The sequence below is a fragment of the Ochlerotatus camptorhynchus genome, unplaced genomic scaffold (assembly GCF_037179485.1).
Source record: "Ochlerotatus camptorhynchus isolate MF236.1 unplaced genomic scaffold, CSIRO-AGI_Acam_v1.1 ptg000503l, whole genome shotgun sequence".
In the NCBI taxonomy this organism is placed as follows: Eukaryota; Metazoa; Arthropoda; class Insecta; order Diptera; family Culicidae; genus Ochlerotatus; species Ochlerotatus camptorhynchus.
In genome coordinates this window covers 3494188-3519156 of record NW_027040988.1, presented here as the reverse complement: position 1 = coordinate 3519156, position 24969 = coordinate 3494188, and the positions used below count along the sequence as shown (strand labels likewise).

The 24969-nt window shown below is 37.5% G+C and overlaps 1 protein-coding gene across 14 annotated transcripts in view; it reads left to right on the top strand.

Moving 5' to 3' along the window:
- Positions 1-24969, top strand: part of LOC135712708 (MAP/microtubule affinity-regulating kinase 3-like) — a 384511-nt gene that overhangs the window by 271661 nt on the left and 87881 nt on the right. For 10 of the 14 annotated variants that reach the window (XM_065235715.1, XM_065235710.1, XM_065235720.1 and 7 more), the window contains 4 exons: positions 11103-11323; positions 11389-11670; positions 11752-11945; positions 21451-21563. In XM_065235715.1, coding sequence (XP_065091787.1) covers positions 11103-11323; positions 11389-11670; positions 11752-11945; positions 21451-21563 — 810 coding nt within the window. The remainder of the gene's footprint in view (positions 1-11102; positions 11324-11388; positions 11671-11751; positions 11946-21450; positions 21564-24969) is intronic. The other 4 variants (XM_065235722.1, XM_065235721.1, XM_065235709.1 and 1 more) reach the window with 1 other exon arrangement.

Below are 24969 nucleotides of genomic sequence, written 5' to 3'. Positions count from 1 at the left end.
CTACACTGTTTCGATCATAAAAAAGTTTACTTATTCTCGATTTGATTCAGATTTTCAAAACTTGTAGTTCAAACAATGAGTAAAAACTTTGCTGAAGACTACATTATGAATCTGGTTAGTTTTATTGAGATATTCGTTTTTGAATGTGTATGAGAATTTTGTATAGGAAAATTTCAACCAAATCCCCTTTATAAACATTAAATCAAAAACACCAGTCCGTGTTACGTCAAAAACAGCTGATACATTCAGAGAGTAGTTATCTCACCCACACGAGTCTGGATGTTGACCTGTGGAAAATATGAACTTTTATTTTTATAGTGGTAATCTACTTGATACTTTGCATAAGCCGCCTGAATTTAGTTGCAATATACGAACATAATGGACATATAAATTCAAGAACGAATATCTGCATAATACTAACTTAAATAATGATGCTGTCTTGGGCAAAGTTGTTTCCTATAGAATAAGCTACATGTGCTGAAATTCTGAGCTTAAACATATGTGCTGAACCAGTTTTATGCACGAATGAGTGAAGGGATGTTATTTCTTCATACATTTCGAAAAAAATCCCCATTCAAACTATAAGCCAAAAGCGCCAGCTCGTGTTACATCCGAACGAGCTGAAATTTTCAGAGAGTGGTTTTTTCACTTAATGGCACAAATCTGGGGGTTGGCCCGTTGAAAAAAATGATAAAAAATTTCCCAAATAAATGTAGGCCAGTCTAATGTCCACGCTTTTCCACGTAAGGGGATGGGGTGAGTCCAAAACCATACTTTTTTCTAACCACGTGGTACTATTTTCATGGCTGAAACAGTGTTGCCAGGGACAGGGCTGGTAACGAGTCACTTTTTAGTGACTTGGTCACTTTTTTCAAGCCAGTCACTAAAAAGTCTCTTTTTTAAGGCCAAGTCACTAAAGTCACTTTTTCTTGTAATCAGTCACTATTTTCGACTATTTTAGCGTGAATTTATTTCAAAATTGATCATTCTTTGCTTTGTGGCGTTTAATCGTCTTTCTCTATCTACAGGGTGTCTACTCATTTTTCTTAATAGAATTACATGAGTTTTCCAAATTTTTTCCAGTACTTAAACGGATTAATTCCAGGTTTATAATAAGAAAGCTATTTTTTAAATGCGTTAAAATATGCTTTTTTTGCAGATCAAAAACAACAGCAATATACCCAAACTTTTTTTTTAAGACATGGCAATCAGTTTTAAAGAAACTGCTTTGCGAGAACTTTTAGCAATCAGTGATATCTTCAAGAAATTCCAGAGAACTTATAGTAAATTTAGATACTTTTAGATAGTTTCATGGTATTCAGCGAAGTTCCGAGTACTTCAAGGACGATCAGATAGCTTCAGAATTATACCACTAATTTAAGCAAATTTGCAGAGACTTACAAGGAGTTCCGTTATGGGGTATTCTATAAATTCTATAATTGATCCGAAAACGTCAGAAGCGTTAGGGAATTATGAATATATTTCAGAAAATTTGCCGGAACTTCAGGTAACCATAGATAAATTAGTGAGTGTTTATAATGGTTATAATACTTAACGGAAATTATCGAAACTTCAAGGCAACGTTAGAAACATTGCGGAAACTTTAGGCCTATAAAGTTCAGGAAAGTTTAAGAATTTGATGAAAAGTATTGTGAGCATCAGTGAGCATAGTTTCTCAAACTACAAAAGAATTTTAAGGCAGTTGAATTAACTTCAGAAAAAATTTGGGAACTTTCAAGACGTTCGGAAGACCTCAGAATAGTCTATTCTGATTTCCATTGAAATATTCCTCAAAATTTCAATAAAGCTATCCTCCTAAATTAATTTTCTTTTAGTTTTCCTCAGAAAGACCTTGAAATTCACCACAATAAGAAACCCTTTGGAAAAACTCTCCGAATATTTATTGAATTCATTTCAGATATCCTTCCCTTGGAATTCTACTCACATTGAAAGTCTCCTAAGAATTCAGTGGCATTTCTCCTCACAAATTCCTTAGATTTCTTCGCATAATTTGTTTGGCAAACCCTACTGAATTTATTTTCCGAATTCCTTTGAAGATGTTCTGGAGTTATTCTCAGATTTAATTGTCCTTTTAGTATTTTCAAAAAGGTTCCAAGGACTTATGCTCCGGATTCGTTTTCTTCCACAACTTTATAAAATTATCCACGAGCTTTTAAAACTGTGCATGGATTTTTACTCCAGATTCTTGAAAATTTCTTGAAGTATTATAGATTTTAAGTCCAGGACTAGTTCACATTTAAAATTTCTAGGAAATATGCATGTTTCAAACAAAAAAAATACAATTCAAGCCTCTGTTTTTTTTTTAAATATATATATGTTACTGAATATTAGTACAATGTGGATCTATAAAGTTAAAAGTGTAAATAACGAGAAACATTAAATGCATGTACTTTAAAATTCATTCTTTTCTTCAAATATCCTTAGTAAGAAATTTATTCAATTCTCTGAGCCTTCCAGGTATTTTAAGGAAAAATAAACTGTCCTGGGGATTCCCGGTTTTCCAGGTTTTTGCAGTTATTAGACACCCTGACTAATACCGTTGGTTTGGCCATACACTTTCTAATGAATCTTTCATTTTAAAGGTTCATATAGTACATAAGTGTTTATGAGATACTTGGTAGTCTAGATAGTCTTAAACATCAAACATTTATTTTCTCTTAGGTCACTTTTTAGTCACTATTTTTACAACTATAAGTCACTATTTGGTCACTTATGTCTTCAACATGGTCACTAAAATCACTATTTTTGACACCAGTGATCACTACCAGTCCTGCAGGGAGAGAAATGTCGAACTCAGCTAGCTTGGCATCCATTTCTGACAGATGAAAAAAAATTTAAAAGAGGTTTACATATTTTTAGGTTTATTGAAAAATTAATCAACTTATATTTTTCATATAAAAAAAATACCAAAAATTTTATTGGAATTACCGTTTTTTTTTGTCCACATAAAACCGGTAATTTCGGTTTGGTATATCTGGACGGTTTTCTGGATTTCGGTAACGTTAAAACCGGTACTTCCAACCCTAGTTAGCACTAGGTCTGTTCCCGTACTTGCTTTTCTGTAAGATTCTGTACAGCAAAAATCAAAAGCATGTTCCCGTACTTGCTGAACCAAATTATTTTTTATAGCAACTGCAGCTGCAGCAAACTACAGCAAAAGCCAAAAATAATGTACGGGAACCGATCTATTGACTGTGATGGTGGTAAGCTCTAACTCGGATTAACGGATTAACAACCCGTTATTTGTAATCGGGATTTAATCCGAGCATAATATCGGTTGAAGCTTACCACCATTGAATGAATCAAATATTCAGGGTGGCCACTGAACCGGGAAAACCGGGAATTAACCGAGAGTCGAAAACTATCGAGAAAAACCGGGAGTTCGATTGGAGCCTTAAAATAAATTTTAATACCTTTTTAAATAAAAATGCTGCGTTGCGTTGCCTTTGTAACGGAGTAATTCGTAGATTGCATACTGACAACTGTCATCTATCAACTTTAACGTTCTTATTCTGATTGCTTAAGGAAAACTATTTGGAAGTGAATAGTTCTCCAATCAAAGTTTAGAACAGGAAAAGCATGACAATTGCCATTGCCGGCCACGCCCATCTTCTCCGTTACGGGGAAGGAAGGATATTGTTGATGTAACATCTACTTCGGGGTTGGATGGTGGTATGGGTATGGGTCAGGATTCGCTTAAGCAGGCGATGCGACCATTTTTATGATTTATTTATATTTAGGAGGAGCTTGGGAGTAAACCCACGATCTTATAATCAGTAATCAAAAGCGGCAGCCATCAAGCTAGCCGAACTCCTTAAATTTTAGAACCGATCTACACGTATTTGAAAAAAAAGAAGTTTGATAAATAAATTAAAAGATGAAATATGATTACTTTATAACTTAAATATAATTATCAACAGCGAACAAATCTGTGAAAACTGATCATCTGGACTCACTGCCAAGTATTCCGTGAGTGGCACGTATGCTAAGACATTCTGGTCAAAATTTCCAATAGGTGGCGACAATAGTTCCAGTTTTTGCATAAACCCTTGTATAACAAGAGTTGATGTCTTCTATCAGTAATAAAGATAATATCAGTGCTATCATTTCAAAATGGTACAACCGCTTCCGTCAACAATGGCTTCAGCCATTGATCTCCCGGGAACAAAAGCTCACACATGCAAACCGCCGATATCATCAGATAGAGGAATGTTTCCTCTATCAGCTGGCAACGGTAATCTACAGGAGTGAGCCTCTATCTCCGAAATGAGATTGCATGGTTGGGTTGTCTGTTAAAAAATGTTATGGTTATGATATGTGATTGTTATGGTGATGGCTATGATAGAAAAGCTCTGTCAAGTACATTGAAATATTTCAATAATTCCTTGTGTTATTTTAAACGTTACCTACGAATACTGAATACTGAAAAAAGGCTGCTTGGATTGTCCATTTCACAAATAAATTAATAAACCCGGTACTTATCCTGATAAAGGGCGAACACGAAATTATTGCGACACATTCAACAGGGCATAACTTTTTTACCATTGGGTAAAAATCAACCAAATTTTGCACACTTTCTCATTGATGTGTATTGTGTACATGCTGTCAAACTCGAAGTCGTGTTTTTCGATTCAACGAAAATGGAGGTGAACCAACGCGAGTTGAGAGAACAAATTCTTTCCAAACACCTGGAATTTCCTGACCTGTTGAAAAATGTTGAACATTCACCATTCAACCGTCTCCAGAGTGTTGAAGCGGTTCCAGGAGCGGTTGACGTTGGACCACGACAAAGGAGCTGGAAGAAAACCGGGACCGGAGAACAAAAAGACGGAGGGAAAGGTGAAGCGGATGATTAAAGCAAATCCCAACGTCTCAAACCGTGATTTGGCTAAAAAGATCGGCATGTCGCAGAGCTACGTCCAGAATGCAAAGAAGAGAGCTGGACTACATACATACAAGGTACAGAACTTCCCAAACCGCGATGAGCGGCAACAATCGACGGCTAAAACTCGGGCACGGAAGTTCTACGAGAAGATGCTGACAAAATATGGCTGCTGTGTGATGGACGACGAAACGTATATAAAAGCCGATTTTAAGCAAATTCCGGGGTTGGAGTTTTTTCACCGGCAAGAGCAAGTTCGATGTGGACGACAAATTTAAGAAGAAGAAAATGTCGAAGTTCGCCTCCAAATATCTCATTTGGCAGGCCATCTCCTCTTGCGGACTGAGGAGTGAGCCTTTCGTGACAAAGGGCACAGTAAATGGCGAGATCTACAAATCTGAGTGCCTCGAGAAGCGCCTTTTGCCGTTCTTGCAGCAGCACGACGAAGCTCCGCTATTTTGGCCAGATTTGGCATCATGCCACTATTCTAAAAGTGTCCTGGAGTGGTATGAGGCCAATTCTGTCCATTTTGTTCCAAAGGACATGAATCCGCCAAACTGTCCGGAGCTGCGCCCGGTGGAGCAGTACTGGGCAATAATGAAGCGGGAACTTCGGAAGAGCAAGAAGACAGTCAAAGACGAGAAGGACATGTTAAGAAAATGGAAAAAAAAACTGAGAAACTGGTACCGGATGACACTGTAAAGACTTTGATGGAGGGCATCAAGCGAAAATGCGTTCAATTTAACACTCAAGGCTCCATCGATTAACTTTTCTTTTGATTTTTGAAGTAAATATATGTATAAAACTACCCTAAAATTTTGGTTTGATTCTAAACATTATAAGAAAATTGGCATGACATTTTCGGTGTCGCAATAATTTCGTGTTCGCCCTTTAGTTATATGTCCAAACTGTATTTCTAACTTCCTTTCGGAATCGCTAGAAATTCAGATCTTCAAGGCAAGCAAACAGCCACTTCAGATTTTGTTTTCCTGCAGCTTTCGATTTCTACCGTTATGATGCAGAAAAAGAGCAAAACACTACCAAACGCCATTTTATGTTGTTAGATCACCCGAACAAATGTTTACACTTTTTAAGTTTCCTTCATCAGTAGGCAAATCAATGATTACTATTCCTTCAACACTAAACTAGTTTTTACGCTATTTCACGACTATATAATAGTATAAAAACACTAGAAAATGACTAAAACTTGAGGAGCTTAATTTATTCAATCTGAATGTTTGCACCCATTCAATACCTTTTGACGTAGGACTACATCTGTGATTTCTATATGGGGTACACTTTGTGAGAATCAAAAAATGGAACAAGTAACATAATTATGAAAGATTTTGAACGTTGATAACTCAGCTGCCCCTGGACCAATTTCAATAGTTTTAGGACCAATCGATCAGAAATATTTCTACGCATCTGTAAGATTTGAGACTTTACCATTTTTTTTTAAATGGCGCTATTGAAAATTGCATAAATGTGCAACTGATTCTATGATAATCAAAATTATCACCGATTGCCTTCGAAAAGCGATTTCCCTAACACAGATTTCAAAGTTTAATTCCATCCGGTCTCACCAAACGGTGTTTATTCAATCACCGCGTAGTAAGTGGTGGTGTTCTCCAGTAAACAACGAAAGGCTCCCCACAAGCAGCTAGCTATCAAGGCTGCCAATAACCGTGTGTAGTGGTGTCCGGTCGTCGGCATCAGCAGCAGCAGGATTGCTTTCGGCACTTGGCGTTGAACATTGTTCTTCAGTACACAACGAAAGGCTGCCTGCATGAGCATCCATAGAGGGAGGAAGAAGCCGCACCGCTATCGATCGGAATCAGTAGCTCTTCGTGAGTCGCTGTGGGCCATCTATGTCAAGCGCGTAATACTAAAGAGTATAAACAGAGAGAACCTTGCTCGAATTTCTATTCCTACACAAAACACAAGCTCCTGCTGCAGTTAACAACTACGATTTATTATATAAGACCACGTAATCCTACGTCACCATTGCGTACAACCCCATAGGGCTGTCCCTTGTAGTTTTTTAATAAAAAATCCTGTTATATTAAAAATTCTATGTCCGATGTCTCGAATATTTCATTTAAAATCTTGAATATTTCTTCAAGCTCAGAATGCTGAACTCAGTACGGGATTCCAAAAAATAATTCTGAGATCTAAACTAAATGACACTGTCGTAGAGTTTCGAAAAAAAAATCACGTCATATATCGTCCAAGATTTGCTTAAATGATTCCAGTGAAAATCCTATTCAATTCCTATGCCTCGGACACGTAATTTTTTGTTCATCTGTTAGAAGGTTTTTCGATATCCGATGTCAGACATTTTGAATATTTTTGTTAATTTTTAATGTCACAGAATCTATAAAATGTATCCATGTCTGGGAAATTTAATAGGATTTTTACGAGTTACGAGCCATACCTCTCACAGTTACAGTTTTCAGAGATTTATGGCCTCATAATATTGAACAGTTTTCTTACCCCAGGATCTTTAAATTTGTTACTTATTATGGTCTCAGAATCTTGAAAAACATCTTAATATTAGACTTGAACTTCTGTGTACGGGATATTGTACAATTTTCAAGTATGTATTGAATTTATTAAATTAAAATTTTTCGAACTTATGTCATGACACCTTTGGAAATTCGACTTAGATTTCCTTACGATAATTTCAAAAAAATCCAAAGATTTTTGTTTGTATTATAGTCACTTTAATACATTTTAGGTCATTCGTGACTTGAGATGAGGATGAGATTTGAACTCATGATCTTAAGCGTAAGATTTACTTTCAAGATTCCCCTGAAGAATTTTATGATTCTCTCGAGTATTTCCTAGAAAGTTTCTTTTTCAAACAGATTTGGAATTCCTTCGAGCATATTCTGGGAATTCAGTCTACATTTATCTTCGCATGCTTTTAAATTTCTCGCTAGAATATACGTTAATTTTCCGTCGATTTTTTTTTTTCTTAAAATTCTCTTGATATATTTCTTAGAAATCTCTTGGTGTGCCCTTCGAAATTAGAAAAGTAATAAAAGTTCCTTGGATTTCTCAGGAAATTTCCTGAGAATTGCATGGGAATTTAAACCAAAATTCTCTTGGAATTTTTCTCAGAATGGTGTTGAGAGAATCTCTTGGAATTTTGTAGGAGTTATCTTTGGAATTCTCACGAAATTCTCCTTAAAATTGAATTTCTTTAGAATCTCCTGAAATGCTACTCTGTCTTTTTTATAATGTTCAAAATTTCCTCTAGTGAAAGTGTCGGAACATTCTTGAAACTAATTTCAAACTCACTCGGCTGTCAACAGAAGCAGACCGCTCTCAATGTTTGTCACGCGATTGTCTGTTTACTCGGAAGCAACCATTGTGTGGTCCTTCTCATTGTTCTTCATCAGCAGTTCTTTCAGTCGACGCGTCGTCGACTTTGGAAAGCAACCGTTTTGTGATGAATGTGTGAGTGCTGACCACGTTTTGCGTCCATTGCTGCAATGGAAGCGCTCTGACCTCCGTTGGCGAATCTGCCATACTATGAAACCACTGGAAGCGGCTCCCGTTCTGGTGGAGGAGGCTCATTGGATAGCGGAAGATAAAATGTTTATTGTGTTGTACCTTTAGACTATAGTTTTAAGATGTATTGTAACTGTAACCACAGATCCTTCAAACCCGGAGACAAAGCTACGAAACTCACTTAGGCCTTCATTAAAGTATACATTTACGGGTCGTTCATTGTTTCGATTTCGTCCTTGCGTAAGACATGAACAGAACCCATATAACCTCCATATTTTTAAGACTACCATCATCCCCCTTACATCACAATAAACTACGACCGACGCGATGATTGTTCAAGCCCTGGTAAAAGAAGCTATTCAAATGAAACCACGTGCCCCTACCAATAATAAATATAAGCAATAAATAATCAAAACGGATGGTTTGCATGACTGTGATCGATCATCACAAACTTTTTCATCTCCTGTCTTTTTTTTTCTATCAGCCGCTCACATGCTTGGTGATAAGATTCTTCCTGCTAATATTCAAGTCACCCTTCAACTTGGCAACGTCCACATTTCCTTTTCTAGCCCAATCTTTCATAGTTATAATGGTACCCGAGCAGGAAAAAATAACTTATTAATACTAAATTTAGGTATGAAAAAAGCATAACTGGCAACCTATATATGGTACTAGTGTGGCTGACATAAAAGGTAAAATACCAAAAATAATACCTCAAAGATATTCTACGAATAACGAGCTAATAAATAATTTAGTTTACAATAACAAACGGTTAACAGACGCTTTTTTAGATGCCAGAATACCATAGTTTGTTATTTTGAAGGGCTTCTAATACCAATTCAATAACTCTTTTAGGTGTTATTGTCTAAAAACTGAAAAATCACATTTTGTTATTTTGGTATTCATTTGATATTTTACAAAATATTTCGATAACTGTATAGTATCAAAACAAGGTTTTATACCACAAGCATACCAAAATCTGGTACCATATCACAGAAAGATATTCATTTGTTATCGATTACCTATCAGTTCCTGCTCGGGTAGCGCTTCATCACTCGGCAGACACTCTCAACCGGTCATTTCCATAAGATTCACTACAATACCAATCAATCTTCCACATACATATCACATATTTTGAAAAAAAAAAAAACTTATTCGATCTTGGAAAAACAAATAAATTCGTGACCTTTAAATTTAAGAAACATAATTTTAAACTCTGTTGCTATCTGTTTTTTCATCTAAGGTGATTTTCCGCAGTTTTGCCTTAACATTAAAATCCTGTATTTGCTTATTTCAGCCATGATGGTATTTCTTTTTTAATTTATATGAAACCGGGAAAAATATGCTGGGCACCCGGGAAAAACCGGGAATTCAATTTAATTTCTGAAATCCAGTGACCACCCTGTATATTATAACAAAATTATATCCTAAAGATGGTAAAAAGATTAAATCGAGTAATCACCGAACTGCCCCTGTAAATCCAAATGTATGGTGCTTGCATGGTATATTTAACCTTCCAAACAGATGATATCAATCGGATGATAAATAACAGACCGAACACTACGCCAAAACGTGTTAGCAGCTCTGTCGCCCATGCACGATTTTCCTTCTTGCTCACTGCGCCATCTCATCTGTGAGTGATTTATTATGTTACCAAGGTCACTTCATCTAAGCTAACGCTAGAAAGTCCAGTATTCCATTCCTCCCTCACGTTTCATGAAAGGAAAAACCATCAGACTATTGTACTGCTTATAATCGCATGTCAGGCCCATGTGGAAAAAATAGGCATTGAGAAAATGGTCGTCGAAGTTGGGAAGTGCAATTTCTATGTAAATATCTGAAAAATATGTTTTGTTATAGGGGAAATGGTTCTAATGTTGGGCTATCGTTATAAAGATTGGGTCTGCTCTTCAATTTTTGTCAGAACAATGTGTCACATGGACAATACAAATGGATATTTTTGGTAGCTAGTGAAGAATTGGCAAACAATGCTATCCTTCGAAATATACCCAACATTAGGGACACTTAGACAAACTGACTTGTTGTTTAAAGAGAGAGAGAGAGAAAGATTAGTAATTTCCATTTAATTCCACTACCTTATTTGCTTATCCTTGACAGATACGCGTATTTCGTCTACAATGTGCAGACTTCTTCAGTGTCTTGTACTAATACTCGACTGTATTATTAGTACAAGACACTGAAGAAGTCTGCACATTGTAGACGAAATACGCGTATCTGTCAAGGATAAGCAAATAAGGTAGTGGAATTAAATGGAAATTACTAATCTTTCTCTCCCTCTTTATACAGGTATTCCACTAAGACGCCCACATTGATCAGGATTGACTTGTTGTTGTTTTCCTATTTTTCATGATCAAAATCCATAAAACATACATAATATGAAAGTAGATGCCTATTGGTAGTGGATAGCGTTGTTATCTCAAAACTGATGAAAATTCACATGGGACTGATATGCGATTATAGGCAGTGTAGCAAACTTCCACCTCTAGCCTGAGCAGGATTATAACTAATTGCTGTCGACGCTTTAATTACAGCACAGCTTTTTCGCTCAACGGTTCACAGATGGATTGTCGTCTTTTCTATACCTGGAAGGAAAGCGTGCTTTCTCAGAAGATGTCACCCTTTAATTACATTAAATATTCCTTCGCTTTCTCGTCCCACCCAGGTGCGAATAATGAAACTGCTGGACCACCCGAACATTGTCAAGCTGTTTCAGGTGATCGAAACCGAGAAGACGCTCTACCTGGTGATGGAGTACGCATCCGGCGGTGAGGTGTTCGACTACCTTGTCCTGCACGGTCGGATGAAGGAAAAGGAGGCTCGCGCCAAGTTCCGACAGATCGTGTCCGCCGTCCAGTACTGCCACCAGAAGCGAATTATCCATAGGTAAGTTGGATTGCGCTGGGGTTGTCTGGGACTGCTAATGTTAATGGTGATATTTATACTTGCAGAGATTTAAAGGCAGAGAACCTGCTACTGGATAGTGAAATGAACATCAAAATTGCCGATTTTGGTTTCTCGAACCAATTCACGCCCGGCTCGAAGCTAGATACCTTCTGCGGTTCGCCTCCGTACGCCGCACCGGAACTGTTCCAGGGTAGAAAGTATGACGGTCCCGAAGTGGACGTGTGGTCGCTCGGCGTCATCTTGTACACCTTGGTCAGTGGGTCGCTCCCGTTCGACGGTGCGACGCTACGAGAACTGCGGGAACGTGTCCTCCGGGGAAAGTATAGGTAATTACAGTTGGTCCAAGGAAGGTTTGCGTTGACGCGTTTGCTAATGGGTTACTCTGTTTTGCTTTCTATCTTTTCCAGAATTCCCTTCTACATGTCGACAGACTGCGAAAACCTGCTGAAGAAATTCCTCGTCCTCAATCCGGCCAAACGGGCCAGCCTCGAGTCCATTATGAAGGACAAGTGGATGAACATGGGCTACGAGGAAGACGAGCTGATACCCTTCATTGAACCTAAGCCCGATCTGAAAGATCAGAAACGGATAGGTAAGACGGGTACTGTATTCCACACTAATACTATTCACTTGCTGGCGTAAATCCGTTTCGTGTTCTTTTCCGTTTCGTTCCGTTCGTTTTTGAATTCCGTGTACTCTTATCTCCAACTCGTGTTCTCGCTCGTTTTACCCCGTTTCCTCCCCCTTTATATGTATGAACACATATTTGAAAAGTAAACAAAAAACAGATCGATTTTTATAATCTCCCACCCACTCCTCGTTGGACCGACTCCCACAATTTTTTTTTGTTCGTTTTGTTTTGTTACGAAATTGTTACCATCATTACGTGCCAATACTCTCGTGCGTTTTCTTTTTGTTTCGGTTACGTTGCGTTGTCCGTCTTTTTGTGTAACACGTTCTGTTCCTTAATCTTTTTGTTTAGTTACCTATTTTAGTTACACTTTTCGAAGAGTTCTTCCGAAGCTGCTCTGTCTAATTTCTCTGATTGGAAACACAGAACCCAAAAGACACATTCGACACATTTTTCCGCTTCATTTCATCCTCGAGCGAATAATTTTGTTACCACTGACTAGGAAGTCTCTCATCGAAGAAATGGCACTTTAGTCACTGTGTCAACATTCCCACTCATTTTCCTAATTTCACTCAAGTAAATTTCCCTCCAAACGACCAAGGCCTTCGTTTCGGTTTTCTTGATTTACCCCTCTCTATCTCTCAGAACTATAGCTCAGAACGCTTTGTATATTATAACCAAGCGAATCTTGCAGCCGAAGAACAGAGCTCCAACAAGCTTCCGGGCTCAAAGTTTAAGTTCAGTTCTTCCTCCAGCGCGACGGCTCCTAGAGCCTCCGTACCACCACTTCTCTAGCTAATAGAGTGTCATTTTCCCGGAGGACTACCACGACCACCATCACTAACCAACTACTGCTACAACAGTCAACAACTGCCACAATCATCACGCGGTCCGACGGTCAAACCGTCGGGCGAACGGATCAGTACTGTAACACTACCTCTGTCTTCTCTACTGTTAACTTATTCTGTTTCTTCATTGCCAAGTTTACGAATTTTAAATGTTTCATCATTTTGTTCCATTTGATTCATTGTTTTGATTACTTGTTACCCCTCGTAGTTTTCCCACCGATGTTGTATGATTTCATCTCAAATTATTGTGTATATCTTTTGAATTCGAAAAAAAATGGAATGTTACCCTCTTGAGTACGTTTTGTCGTGAATGTGATTCATCTGTTTGTTTGCTGGAATGACCATTTCTGTTAACTGTTACTGTTTTTGCTGTTCGTTGTTTCCCTGCTCCCCATTTTTATCACGTAGAATAGAGAAAAAAATGCCTAGGAATGGAACACCCAGCGGTCTACTCATTTTGGAACACTCACCGTCGGATGGTTTCAACAGTTTACCGGAATGAATTGTGGTGTTTTGAATTATTGTTTCGTAACGTCAAATGGAATTTCGCTCGGAAGAAACATTTAACAACGTGCTCATCAGCACTGTCAACAGTCAATGTCAAAGTGCGGATAACAGAAGCATTACCTGCCGCATTAGACGCACCTCAATGTTACCTTATCTCGAATGGGGCAAACCAGATTGCAACTGGTTTTAACCGGACTTTCGATTCACCTTATCGCAGTCTTACACTCGGTATTTTTCCATGAATCGATTGTAGTTCCATCTGCCGCTCTCATCTTGTTTGAGAACGTCAGGTAATCTAGTGGATAGCTAATTCGTTCTTCTCAATCAAGAAGATACGTGATACTTGATTGAAGAATGCTCCGTACTAGGATTTCTTCCGACGAGCTTAGTTTACCAATCTAAAACTCAGTATCGGATATATGTTTGTTAATTAAATTGAAACTATTTGTAGTGCAGTTGTCATTTAAAATGAGAAAATTTGCTATAATATCGGTGCATTAAATTGCCATTGGTACCATAACTCTAGAAAAACCTGGAAACTCGCACCCATCAGCCCTGTAAAGCTGGGCCATCTGAAGTTAACGAAAAATGCCTTTATAGTTAACTAGAGGTGGGCACAACAGCATACTTTACTGAGCGGATCTGACCCGTTCAGCTCACTAAGGTGAACCGGTTCTTTGGAACAGCTCTACAGCTCATTTGAATAGAAAAGGTCCGATGAGCTGAGCTGAGCCTGAAATTCTCTCCATTTAATGGTAGGGAAGATGAGAAAGGGGCATAAAGGTAACTGTTTGTGATGTGACTACTACTATACTATACCATACTACACTATGTTACTATGTTAGCAATGAGCGAAGACCCAAAACCCAAAAAAAATATAACTCAAAACCGAATGTGTTGTGCAAAAAATCCTAAATTTTCAAGGAAAAATATAAAAATATATTGCGCCCTCTGTCTACAAACTAATTTTTATTCATTTTTAGAAAATGTACAAATCCTATGTACAATTCACAGAAATATATTGCGTGAAAAAAATGTTCAAACATTTTACTAAAAGTTTATGTTCTACGATTTTGAACAATTTTGAATTGTCATAATTTGAAGATTTGAAGCTTTATACATAAATTAAAAATCTTAGGAAATGTGCTTCTTATGATAATTATTTAAGTTTTGAACTGTTTTTTTTTTTTATTTTTGATGAAAATTTGTATTCTGTTCTTCTGAAAAAGCAATCTAATTTCCTACAACTTTGTCTCAGACTTCATTTGGATTAGATGAACCGTTTTTGAATACGCTATTTGAAAAATTTTGCGGAAGCCCAAATGGCCGAATTTCGGCAAAAACTTGGTGCATTGCTCCTAGGGAACAATAATGCGAAGTTTCATGGAGCTCGGAGAGGTAAAATCTAATATTTGTTTATTTCTTCGCTGTTCGGCATGGAACTGCTCTGCTGAGCATACTCTTCAAAAACGTTTTGATGTTTCTAAAAATAATGAAAAAATGTATTGAAAATCCAAGAACATCCGTTCTTTCTTTTATTCTAAAGAAAATTTACTTGTAAAAATATTTTTTTTCCATGTCAGAATGATAAAAAGTTGGGCTCAAGGAATCGCATCAATCGGTTTGGTTTTTCAATTGTTATTCATGATAAGCTAGAAAATATAATTTTAATTGTCGGACAGAGCTGATTTCACTTTTCAATCTTCGGCCAAATGACATCCGGACTAATGCTTCTTTATTGTGATTTTCATCACAATTCGGCCTAATGGCTTTCCAGCCTGACTTTCGGACTAATGGCTTTCGGACTAATAGCTTTCGGCCTAATTGCATTTGGCCTTCAGCCTAATGGCTTTCGGCCTAACGATCTTCGACCTAATGACGTTCGGCCTAATAGTCCTACACCAGCCTTCGATAGCTATCCCACAAGGACTTCATAGCTAACTCAATAAGTCCTGTGGAAACAACATATTCTTCTTCTTTTTGCATTTACGCTTCTTATGCGAGTGTTTTGCTAGCTCTTAACCTATTTTTTATTTACTTTAACGTTACTTTATGCCCAAGGAAGTCGAGAAAATTTACAGCCTGAAAGATTTCCTCGATCGGAGCGGGAATCGAATTCGTAAGGTCTCTGAACTTAGACCATAATTTCTCTGGAAATGAGTTTAAACATATTTGAAGTTAACCCCTAGAGCTAGTCCCCGTAATGTCTCAAAACCTGAACCATAAAGCCCTTGAAGTTTAACTAAGAGATATATGTTTAGAACTCTAGACTCAACCCTTTAGGACTTGTAAGTTAAGTCATAAGTCAGTCTTGGTTGACCCAAAGTGGTCTTTGAATTTAGCCCGTGATGTCTCTGAAATTGACCCAAAAGGTGTCGGGAGTTGATTTATAAGGTTTCTAAAGTTAACTCGCAAGCTTTTCGAAGTCCGGAATCAGGTGGTTGAAGTATACCTACAAGGTCTATGAAGTTAATCGACTAGTATGTCAAGCTATTTGTAGTTTTTGGAGTAAATATAAAGAAAAGCAAACCGCACATGATGAGCAGGACACGTGTTAAGCCTTTGGGCTGAATCCAGAAGATTTCCGGTGTTAAACTGGAATAGACCCATTAAGTATTTCCATATAGACGTCTCTGAAGTTGAATCAGCTTACCATCCGTCGGAAAAAGTTGCAGTAACTTATTGATGACTGAAATAAGTCGTATAGAAGTTTTCATAACCGATTTGCGACACGCATGCCACAAGGAAGTGTATCTAAAAGATGTCTATAGTTAGCCCATAAGGCCTCTAGACTTGGTCCTTAAGGTATTCAAAGGTCACCCAAACGATCTCTGAAGTTTAATCAAAAGGCCTCTACACTCAACAGTTGAGCAATAATCCTTTTTGTCTAATCCTCAACATTTCTAAATTTAAAGCCTTTGGAGTTGATCTGGAATTGGCTCGTAAGGTCTGTAGAGTTCGTTCATAAGACGTCTGAGTCGTAAGATCTTTGAAGTCCGGAGTAAGAAGGCTGAAGTTATCCCAAATGAATGCTGATGTTAAGGAAGCCTTCCAAAGATGGTTAATAAGGCCTCTCGGACTAACTCATTAGCCCTTGCGAGTTGATTCATAAGGGGTCTAGAGTTATCTCATGAGTCTTCTGTAGCGATATTAGCCCTTGGGAGTTGATTCATAAGGGGTCTAGAGTTATCTCATGAGCCTTCTGTAGCGACATCGAATTTAGCATAAGTTCTTTATATTGAACTAAGAGGTCTTACTGAGATTAACGCATAAGACATTTGAGGTTTGATTCACTTCTAATATAATATGATCACACTGCTTCTGTAGTTGACCTATGTCCTAGATGAAGACACGTTTGTGAAATCGAACCAAAAGATCTCTTAAAGATATCTATGCCGGCGCCGGTGGTGTAGTGGTAAGCGTGACTGCTTTCTTACACCCCGATGGATGACCGAGGTCGGTGGGATTTTTCTGAGGCATAAAAATCTCTGGTCACGTCTTCCTTCGGAAGGGAAGTAAAGCCGTTGGTCCCGGCCCATGTGTGTTGTGAATGGGTACGATATCCTACGCAGGTGTAGAAGCTGTCTTCCTGCACATTCGATTGCCGTCAATGGATGGCAATCGATGTCCGTCGGTGATTGGCACTAGATTGCGGAACAGAGACCGACGTTAAATAAAGGAAAAATAAAAAAAAATAAATAAAGATATCTATAGTTGATCCATAAGATTTCTGAAGTTAATTCACATTGCCTCTGGGGGGATGGCCCTGGCGTAGTGGTTAGCATCCATACCTCTCACGTCAAAGTCATGAGTTCAAATCTCATCTCTGGACAAGTCACAAATCGCCCAAGAGTGCTATATTGTCCACTAAAATTAAAGAAAAAAATATTACCTCTGGACTAAGGCCTTCTAAGTAAACTCATTAGACCTCCTATTGTTTACTCTACATTATTTACTTAAAATGAAACATAATGCCTCTGGACTTCTGAATTTAACTCATGAAACATCTGGAGTTGACCCAAAGCTTGCTTGAGGCTTACAAATGTGGCGATGTTCACGATAAACTTTTGTGGAGTGATCCCGTAAGACATTTGAAGCTTGGAGTTAAAGGCTGAAGTTATCTAAAAAAATGACTTGTTGTAAGGCTTCTGGGATTAACCCATTAGACCTTGGGAGTCAATTAATAATCTCGTTAAAGTTAACTTATGAGATCTTCGAATTAACTCGCTATATATGTCCCTAATGGGGACTCTGAGATTAACCCCATAAGGCATTTGAGGTTGATTCACCTCTATTTAATATAATCAAGCTGCCTCTGTAGTTGACGCATACGTTTACGAGATAAAGACCCGTCTGTGAAATTGAACCATAAGGTCTCTTAAATTATTGTAAAAGGTATATAGTTGACCCATAAGGCGTCTGAAGTTAATTCTCTTGACTTTTGGACTTAGCCCATTAAGGTCTTCAGAAATAAATCCATAAGACCTCTGATGTTTATTCATAAGGCCTCTTAAATCGAACAATAATGGCTCTTGACTAACCCCCAAGACCTCTGAATTTAACCCATAAAGCCTTTGGAGATGTGTCAAAAGTTGCCTGAAGCTCATAATGTTTTCGGTGATAACTCACAAGCCTTCCTTGAGTAATCCCGTCAGACCTTTGAAGTTCGTGGTAAGGATACTGAAGTTGATTCAAGAGGTATCTGATCCCTCGAACGATGACCAACAAGGCCTTTGGTCTAATCCAAAATACATTTAGAGTTAATTTATAAAAGCTTGATCCTTTGGGTTTGGCTCTAGCGAATCGTCTCTGAAATTGAAACATAAGGTATCTGAATTTATTGATACTGTTCATATGGCCTCTAAACTTAGGCTGTAAGGCCTTCAATGGTAACCTTTGAGTCATCTTGAGCTTATAAGATCTCTGAAGTTTACTCATAAGGCCTCTAAAGTTGAGTTCGATGTCAAGAAACATTTGTAAAGTACCATAATTCTGATTATTTTCACATCGAATCTTGATTTTATTTTTAAATTAATCGAACATTTTTCTTTAGTCGCTGAATCATGAAAACTTTGCAAGTCCAAAAATCTTGAAAATTATCCATGTTTGGGCTTGTAATCAATGCACAGTGAAAGAATCCCGCAAATTATTATTTTTTTCGACACGCAAACGCAAACTACTCTCATATAAAAAAATAAACTTATTTAGACCTTATGTGAAAATGTCAATTGAATCGATTGCTTGCTATAGGGTAGTTTTGATCGGTGACACAGTTTTAATACGTGTTTTGACCCAATTTCCCTACAGTTGACATAGTGATCCAATCTATCGGAACATAGTTAGTAGATTCAAATCGAGTAATTTGAGTGATTTTTTGTCTTGGGAAATGTTTTTTTTTTGTAATGTAAAAGCGCCATTGGTAAAAAAAGATCTGTACTAAACATGTTCTAAACTGTTTTTAAATACATTGATTGTACTTGTTTTTTGTTTTGTTTTCATGGTTTTGTAGACAGAGGGCGCAATATGTTTTTAGATTTCTCCTTGAAAATTTAGGCTTTTTTGCACAACATATCAAACAATCAGCGATGGGTTTTTTTTTTTCGTTTTTGAGTTATATTGTTTTGAAGTTATCAAGTTTTGGGTTTTCGCTCAATACTCCTATGCAACTAAACTACCATTCATCTAGATGTGACTATGTGAGCTATGTATCAATTGAAAAAAGTCGTTCTTGAGTAAAATTGATTTTTTGGACCACCCTAACATGGAAATGGTCACCCTAATGACAAAAAAATCCGGGACTAACATTTTGCGATAAGGAACATAACTATCATTTTTTACGAAATTCTGAGAACCAATATATCGTTTTGCTATGGAATGGCTGCATATTTATATGTGATGTTGATGTCTTGGTTAGAGATTTATATTTTTAACTAATAAACAACTTTGTGGAAGACACCATCTTTCCAAAATGAATTTTTAAAATGTTACATTTTGAATAGCAGTTTAGTACAAGTTTAGAACATTATATTTTTGTACCAACAGATGGCGCCTTTTATGCCAGAAAAATATTGACGAAGTCACAAAATTACTAAAATTACTCGTTTTGGAGTTCTAAATTTTGTTCCGCTAGATTGCACTGTGCATTTGATGCTTATTATTAGAGCCTATGCAAGATGCTCCAATCTTCTTCTTTATTTTCTTTGCATTTCAAGCTTATTGTTTATAGAAATATTAGCTTATTATGTGCTCTCAACTTGGTGTTCTAGATGCATTTCCACAGTTATTAATTGTGAGTTTTGGATGCCTGTACCATTTTTGCATAAGCATAATTGTGTAAATCTAACCCAGCCACCTCTAGCATGGTCTTGCTTTGTAGCTGCGCCTTTACCAACTGAGCTAAGGGGGGGATACTACAATGCGTACTGTTAATAAGACCTGTTTTACCGCAATTTCCAGTTAGCCGTGGATTTGATCTTTTCTTTGCAGTGGATTAAACAGTACTACTCCTATGTATCCAGGAAATCGATTACTCTAGGTCTCATAGACCGCAGATTACGGGAAATGCTTGTTTCACCCCAGTTTCCCTATAGTCATAGACTAAAACTAAACAATTTCGTTCGAAACACAAAATTGTGCTAAACTTGTGTGAAAATGTCTGTGAAAGGGGGCGACCCTGGCGTAGTGGTAAGCATCTATACCTCTCACGCCAAAGTCACGAGTTCAAATCTCACCCCCGGACAAGTCACGAATGACCCAAGAGCTGCCCCATTTTCCCTACTGTTGAAAATTGATACTGATTAGTTTCAAGCAAATTAAATGCGTTTAATAAACTATTTCAGAACACAAACAGAAGCATTAAATAGATATTAGAAATGAATCAGCCTCAGGCTAAAAAACACTTTAATAAAGTATTTAAAAAACAGATTGATCCATGTTCTTAAAAATCATTTAATAACACTTGGCACACAACATTTAAACAACCGTTAAGTAACAGGGTAAACAAATCAAAATAAAATCTATATTGACTAAGGCTACAGTATCATTTCCACAGCAGAATGCCTTCGACGAAATCAATTCAGGAAACATCACAATTCTCGTCCGTTGTAAACAAGCACCCGTAACTTCCCGCCGCGCCCCAAGGCTAAAAGGAAACTTTCCCAAATCTCGATCCAAACAAAAAGCGAGCCCATTCCAGTTTGTTGTTGGTCACAAGTACACTTTCCAGACTCTGTCGCATTTATTGACTCTAGTAGGAAATGTACTACAACAGTCAGCAGCAGCAATCCATCACATTCAGTAAACATCCTAGTCTCCTCGGCGCTGCTAACGGCTCGTTGTGTTGGATAGATCTATATCTACCTCCACCGCGAGAGCATATGAGTGTGTATGAGATTAGGATGGTTAACTTCTTCCATTCGATTCCAAGTCACACTCGAGCCACACGTGCCGCACGTCCACCAAGATTAATCTGACTTTCTTTCATCTATCAAAGCTATGGGCTTTCAATGAAAATGAGTCAGCGCTTCATGGAGTCTTTCTTTAGGCAAATTTTAGTTGATTAATTGTGGAAGCCATCGGTTCCGTCGAAATTTGGATTATGATATGTCTGTGCTTTGTTGTCCTCTGTGTTCGAAAGTGAAGGATCGCTAGCAAATTGACCCCAGTAATTACTTACTAACCCATTAATCAGCTGAGAAAAAAAAAGTACTTAGATATGAATGCATTTACGTAATCTTATATTTATACATACTCCAATCCTGAATGTGAACAACCCACTGTACGTTTCCCCATTATAACATGTTAACTGTTCGTTGTTGGTCCCCATTGATTGAGAAGAGAGAAATAACTTTCTAAAATGTGTTTATTTTTATTCTTTTTCTTTTTATCTTATTTTCCGTCACAACCACCACCACCACCACCAAATCACCATATCACCATATCGTCATGAACGCGCCAATACCAATACCCAAAAAAAAAATAAAACCATCATCAATCAAAAACTATCGTGTTCGACGCGCGCCGTCCGACTCCCAAATATGAAAACTGATACCCCGCGGCACCAATGGACGACACCGACGACGACCCGCCGCTGCTTTCTTGCTGTTGGTTGGCGAGTGCAGAAGCGCTAGTCGCGATGGGCTATAATAGGCAAGACATAGAAGAATCATTGACATTCACACGATACGATGATGTTTTCGCCACTTATCTACTACTCGGAAGAAAGAGCACGGACGTAAGTTTTTCTCTTCCCTCATTAGCAAGCGAGCAAAAATTCAAGAACAGAAAGAAGTTTTTTGTTTCGTATGTGTGTGTGTATTTTGGCTACTCTGTCTCTTATGATGATTTAGTTTATTGATTCTTTGTTAAGTGTTTTGGTTTTTGGTATTTTTGATGGAATTTTGGTTCTAATTTCAAATCCGTTGTAGTCACTGAGAACAAAAACAAAAAAAGTTGGTCTATAACGTTGGAAAAATTTGTGTCCTCCGAATCCTTATTCGAAAGTTATCCACCTTCCGCCAAGTTCATTTTAATATTCATGGATTTTCGTAATCACTTCAGTAAATTTACTCAAAAAATCATCGATCTTCTTCTCATATCTCTTTGTTTATTCATATGAAACATCACATTGCTTTGAACCGCTAATGTGCACTGATTTGTAGTTAGCGATAGTGATCATTTGAAATTAGAACTAAGAATTTCTGTTTCATCTTTCAAATGCTGTTGAACGATTAGCACTGTGTGTATTCATCGTACAATACCTTGCGTATTGTTCTTTCTTTAATACAATACTTTAATTATTAATTCATTCATTGTTGCTTACAGGTACCCATGTCGTTTGTCATATTGAAAATTTGTCCTACAATTGGCGATCCTCCAGTTAGGTTCTTCAATTTTGATAAATATATTGGTATAATAACCATATGGAAGAGTTTCGTTTTCTAAGCACAACTCTATTCTTTCGATCCCATAGACTTTCACGTCGATTTTTAAATCATGACTAACAAAGTCCCACTGAGGGGCGCTAAGATGGCGATTTCTGCTAATGTTACACTGAGGCATAAGAACGTACCAATTCCATAAGAATCACTTATGAATTTTAGCCACAAGAAATCGGTATGAATTTCAATGTCACGCTTATCAAATGCATATGTGTCGTTCATAAGAAGAGCCTTATGAAATTCTTAAAATTATTTGCCTCAGTGTATCGAACTTATTTAAAATAGTTCTAGTGCACAGTGGGGCCATTCTTAAAAAAAAGACGGTCAAAACCCTTTTTTCGCTTTTATTTTGTTCTTCTGTTTTAGCGCTTAGGTGTCGAATGTTATTGTGCATTTTCTGAAATATCCATATAAATTTTTATTAAGCTGGTATTACAATTAGAAAAACTAACTTTTTGTAATCACTACACACTTAGAAAATATTACCGAACTCGGTTTGATTTCAACCGAGTTTTTATCTGCTGAACGCTCGGTAGTCTGTTCGGTTCAAAGAGGAATAACCGAGCTGTCGTTATTTCTTTTTGTTACCCACAATCTGTCAAAGTTACTGAAAATCTCGGTTGACAAAAAATAAATTTAAGCAGAAATAACCGAACATCGGTTTACTCAAGAATTACCGAACGCTGTCAAACAAACCGACCCACCTATTGTAATTACGGAATTCGGTTCTCTTGGGCAGCGCTCAGTTTTCACTTTAAATCATGCTTTAAATTTTGATTAAGTATGCGTTGCTTCAAACTTTCATATAAATAAAACCAGTTTTGTCAAATAAATGTATAAAATATAGCCAGAGACTTGTACATTTTCACGGCAGTAGAAACAAACTATAGCACACGATGCCTGCAAATAAAATCATACCGTTAGTTTCAAATACTTACAAAAGATTTCATTAAAACGTGCAGGGTTGCTTCCACTCACTTGCAGTACAGTTGCTGTTTTTAATTCACTAGTGTTCAATTAAATACCCTCGAGTGGTGTCACATTACACGCGCGGTCGAACGGCCAGAGTGATAAAAAATCAAATCGCGAGTGTCAATAAACCCGGTATGCAATTTGTTCACCTAACGCAGTGGTTTAAAATTACCAGATGAATAATTCTAGTTTCCCCCGGCTGGGGGAAACCTCTGGTGGAGGTGGTGAAAAGATTTTAGTTATGGAAAGGGGAGAGGAGGGTAAATCCTTCCACGGAGTCTCTCCGATTCTCGTCGATAAAACTCGAAATTCTCAAAGAGAATTATTCCAAACTGGAGAACACACTGAAACTCTACGCATACAAAACATCAGGAAAACACACCAGGAGCCAAGGCAATCCCATCAAATCTCCCCCAAGGAAAAAGAAAGGTAACGATAAGATGAAAAAATGTGAATCGGTTGAGTACGTTAACTCAGAATCGGATGTCAGCTCTCAAGAGGGTGGTGATGATGAGATGCAACCCTAAACCCAATAATCGTCATCAAAACAACTAGAATGGATCCAACAGCAAACCGAAAATCAACCAAAATTATTCAATGGAATTGTAATGACGTCAGAAAACAAGACGCAGAATTACGGATATTGATTAATGAGTACAAGCCATCTCTAATCAGTCTACAAAAAACAAGAACAAACAGGTCAAACGAACACTCAATTCTTGGTTACGATACCTTATTCTGCCACCGTCCTTCAGGACAAGATGGAGTTGCTATTGCAATCAAATATGGAATAAAATACTCAAAAATTCAACTTAACACAAGTCTTGAAGCAATAGCTATAAAAATCAACCTACCTCGAAAAATGACTCTCTGCAGCATATATCTGTCACCAAATCAGATAGTTAACAAAAAAGAACTTGACAACATAATTAACCTTATCCCCAAGCCATTTATTATATCGGGAGACTTCAACGCTCACCATAGTCTATGGGGATCAAATAGAGATGATTGCAGAGGAAAAATGATCGCCGAAATAATACAGGAACAAGAGCTTATGCTACTGAATGACGGCAGCCCAACTTTCATACATTCGGCAAACGCATCGACATGTACTCTATGCTCAGCTGAAATTGCTAACAGAATTAACTGATATGCAAGCCGAATCATAACAAGGCTAAGAATTGGACATACCAAATTAACTCATGGCCACCTTGCAAGACAAGAAGACCCGGAAATATGTCTATCTTGTGGAATACCAATTACCGTTCAGCTATATTAATCGATTGTCCCCGCTACGACGCAGAAAGAAAAACCAATCACCTGGGCTCCTCTTTACATGAAATACTAGGAGACGATGCAAATTCCATAGAAAAAACAATCAAGTTCTTGAAGGATAGCAAAATCCATACGCTAATATAAACAACCACAATCAACATCGAACCTATGCTGATTCAACACAAAAAGAACGCAACAAAATTCACCACCAAAGAGACCTGTCAGTAAAATGCAATATTTATAAAGCTGACAAATGGCAATCAAGCAACAGTCCATACAATGGGAAACGCAGACAGCAAAGATACCACCAAAAACGGTAACCAGGACGTCACCATAATCGAGAATCAAGAAGTCCACACGGGATACCTAGAAGACCACAACTGGAAGCTCTCACTTATCACGTCATAGTGTCAATCCAGCTAATCATCGGTATCATCAACATACTAAAGAAAC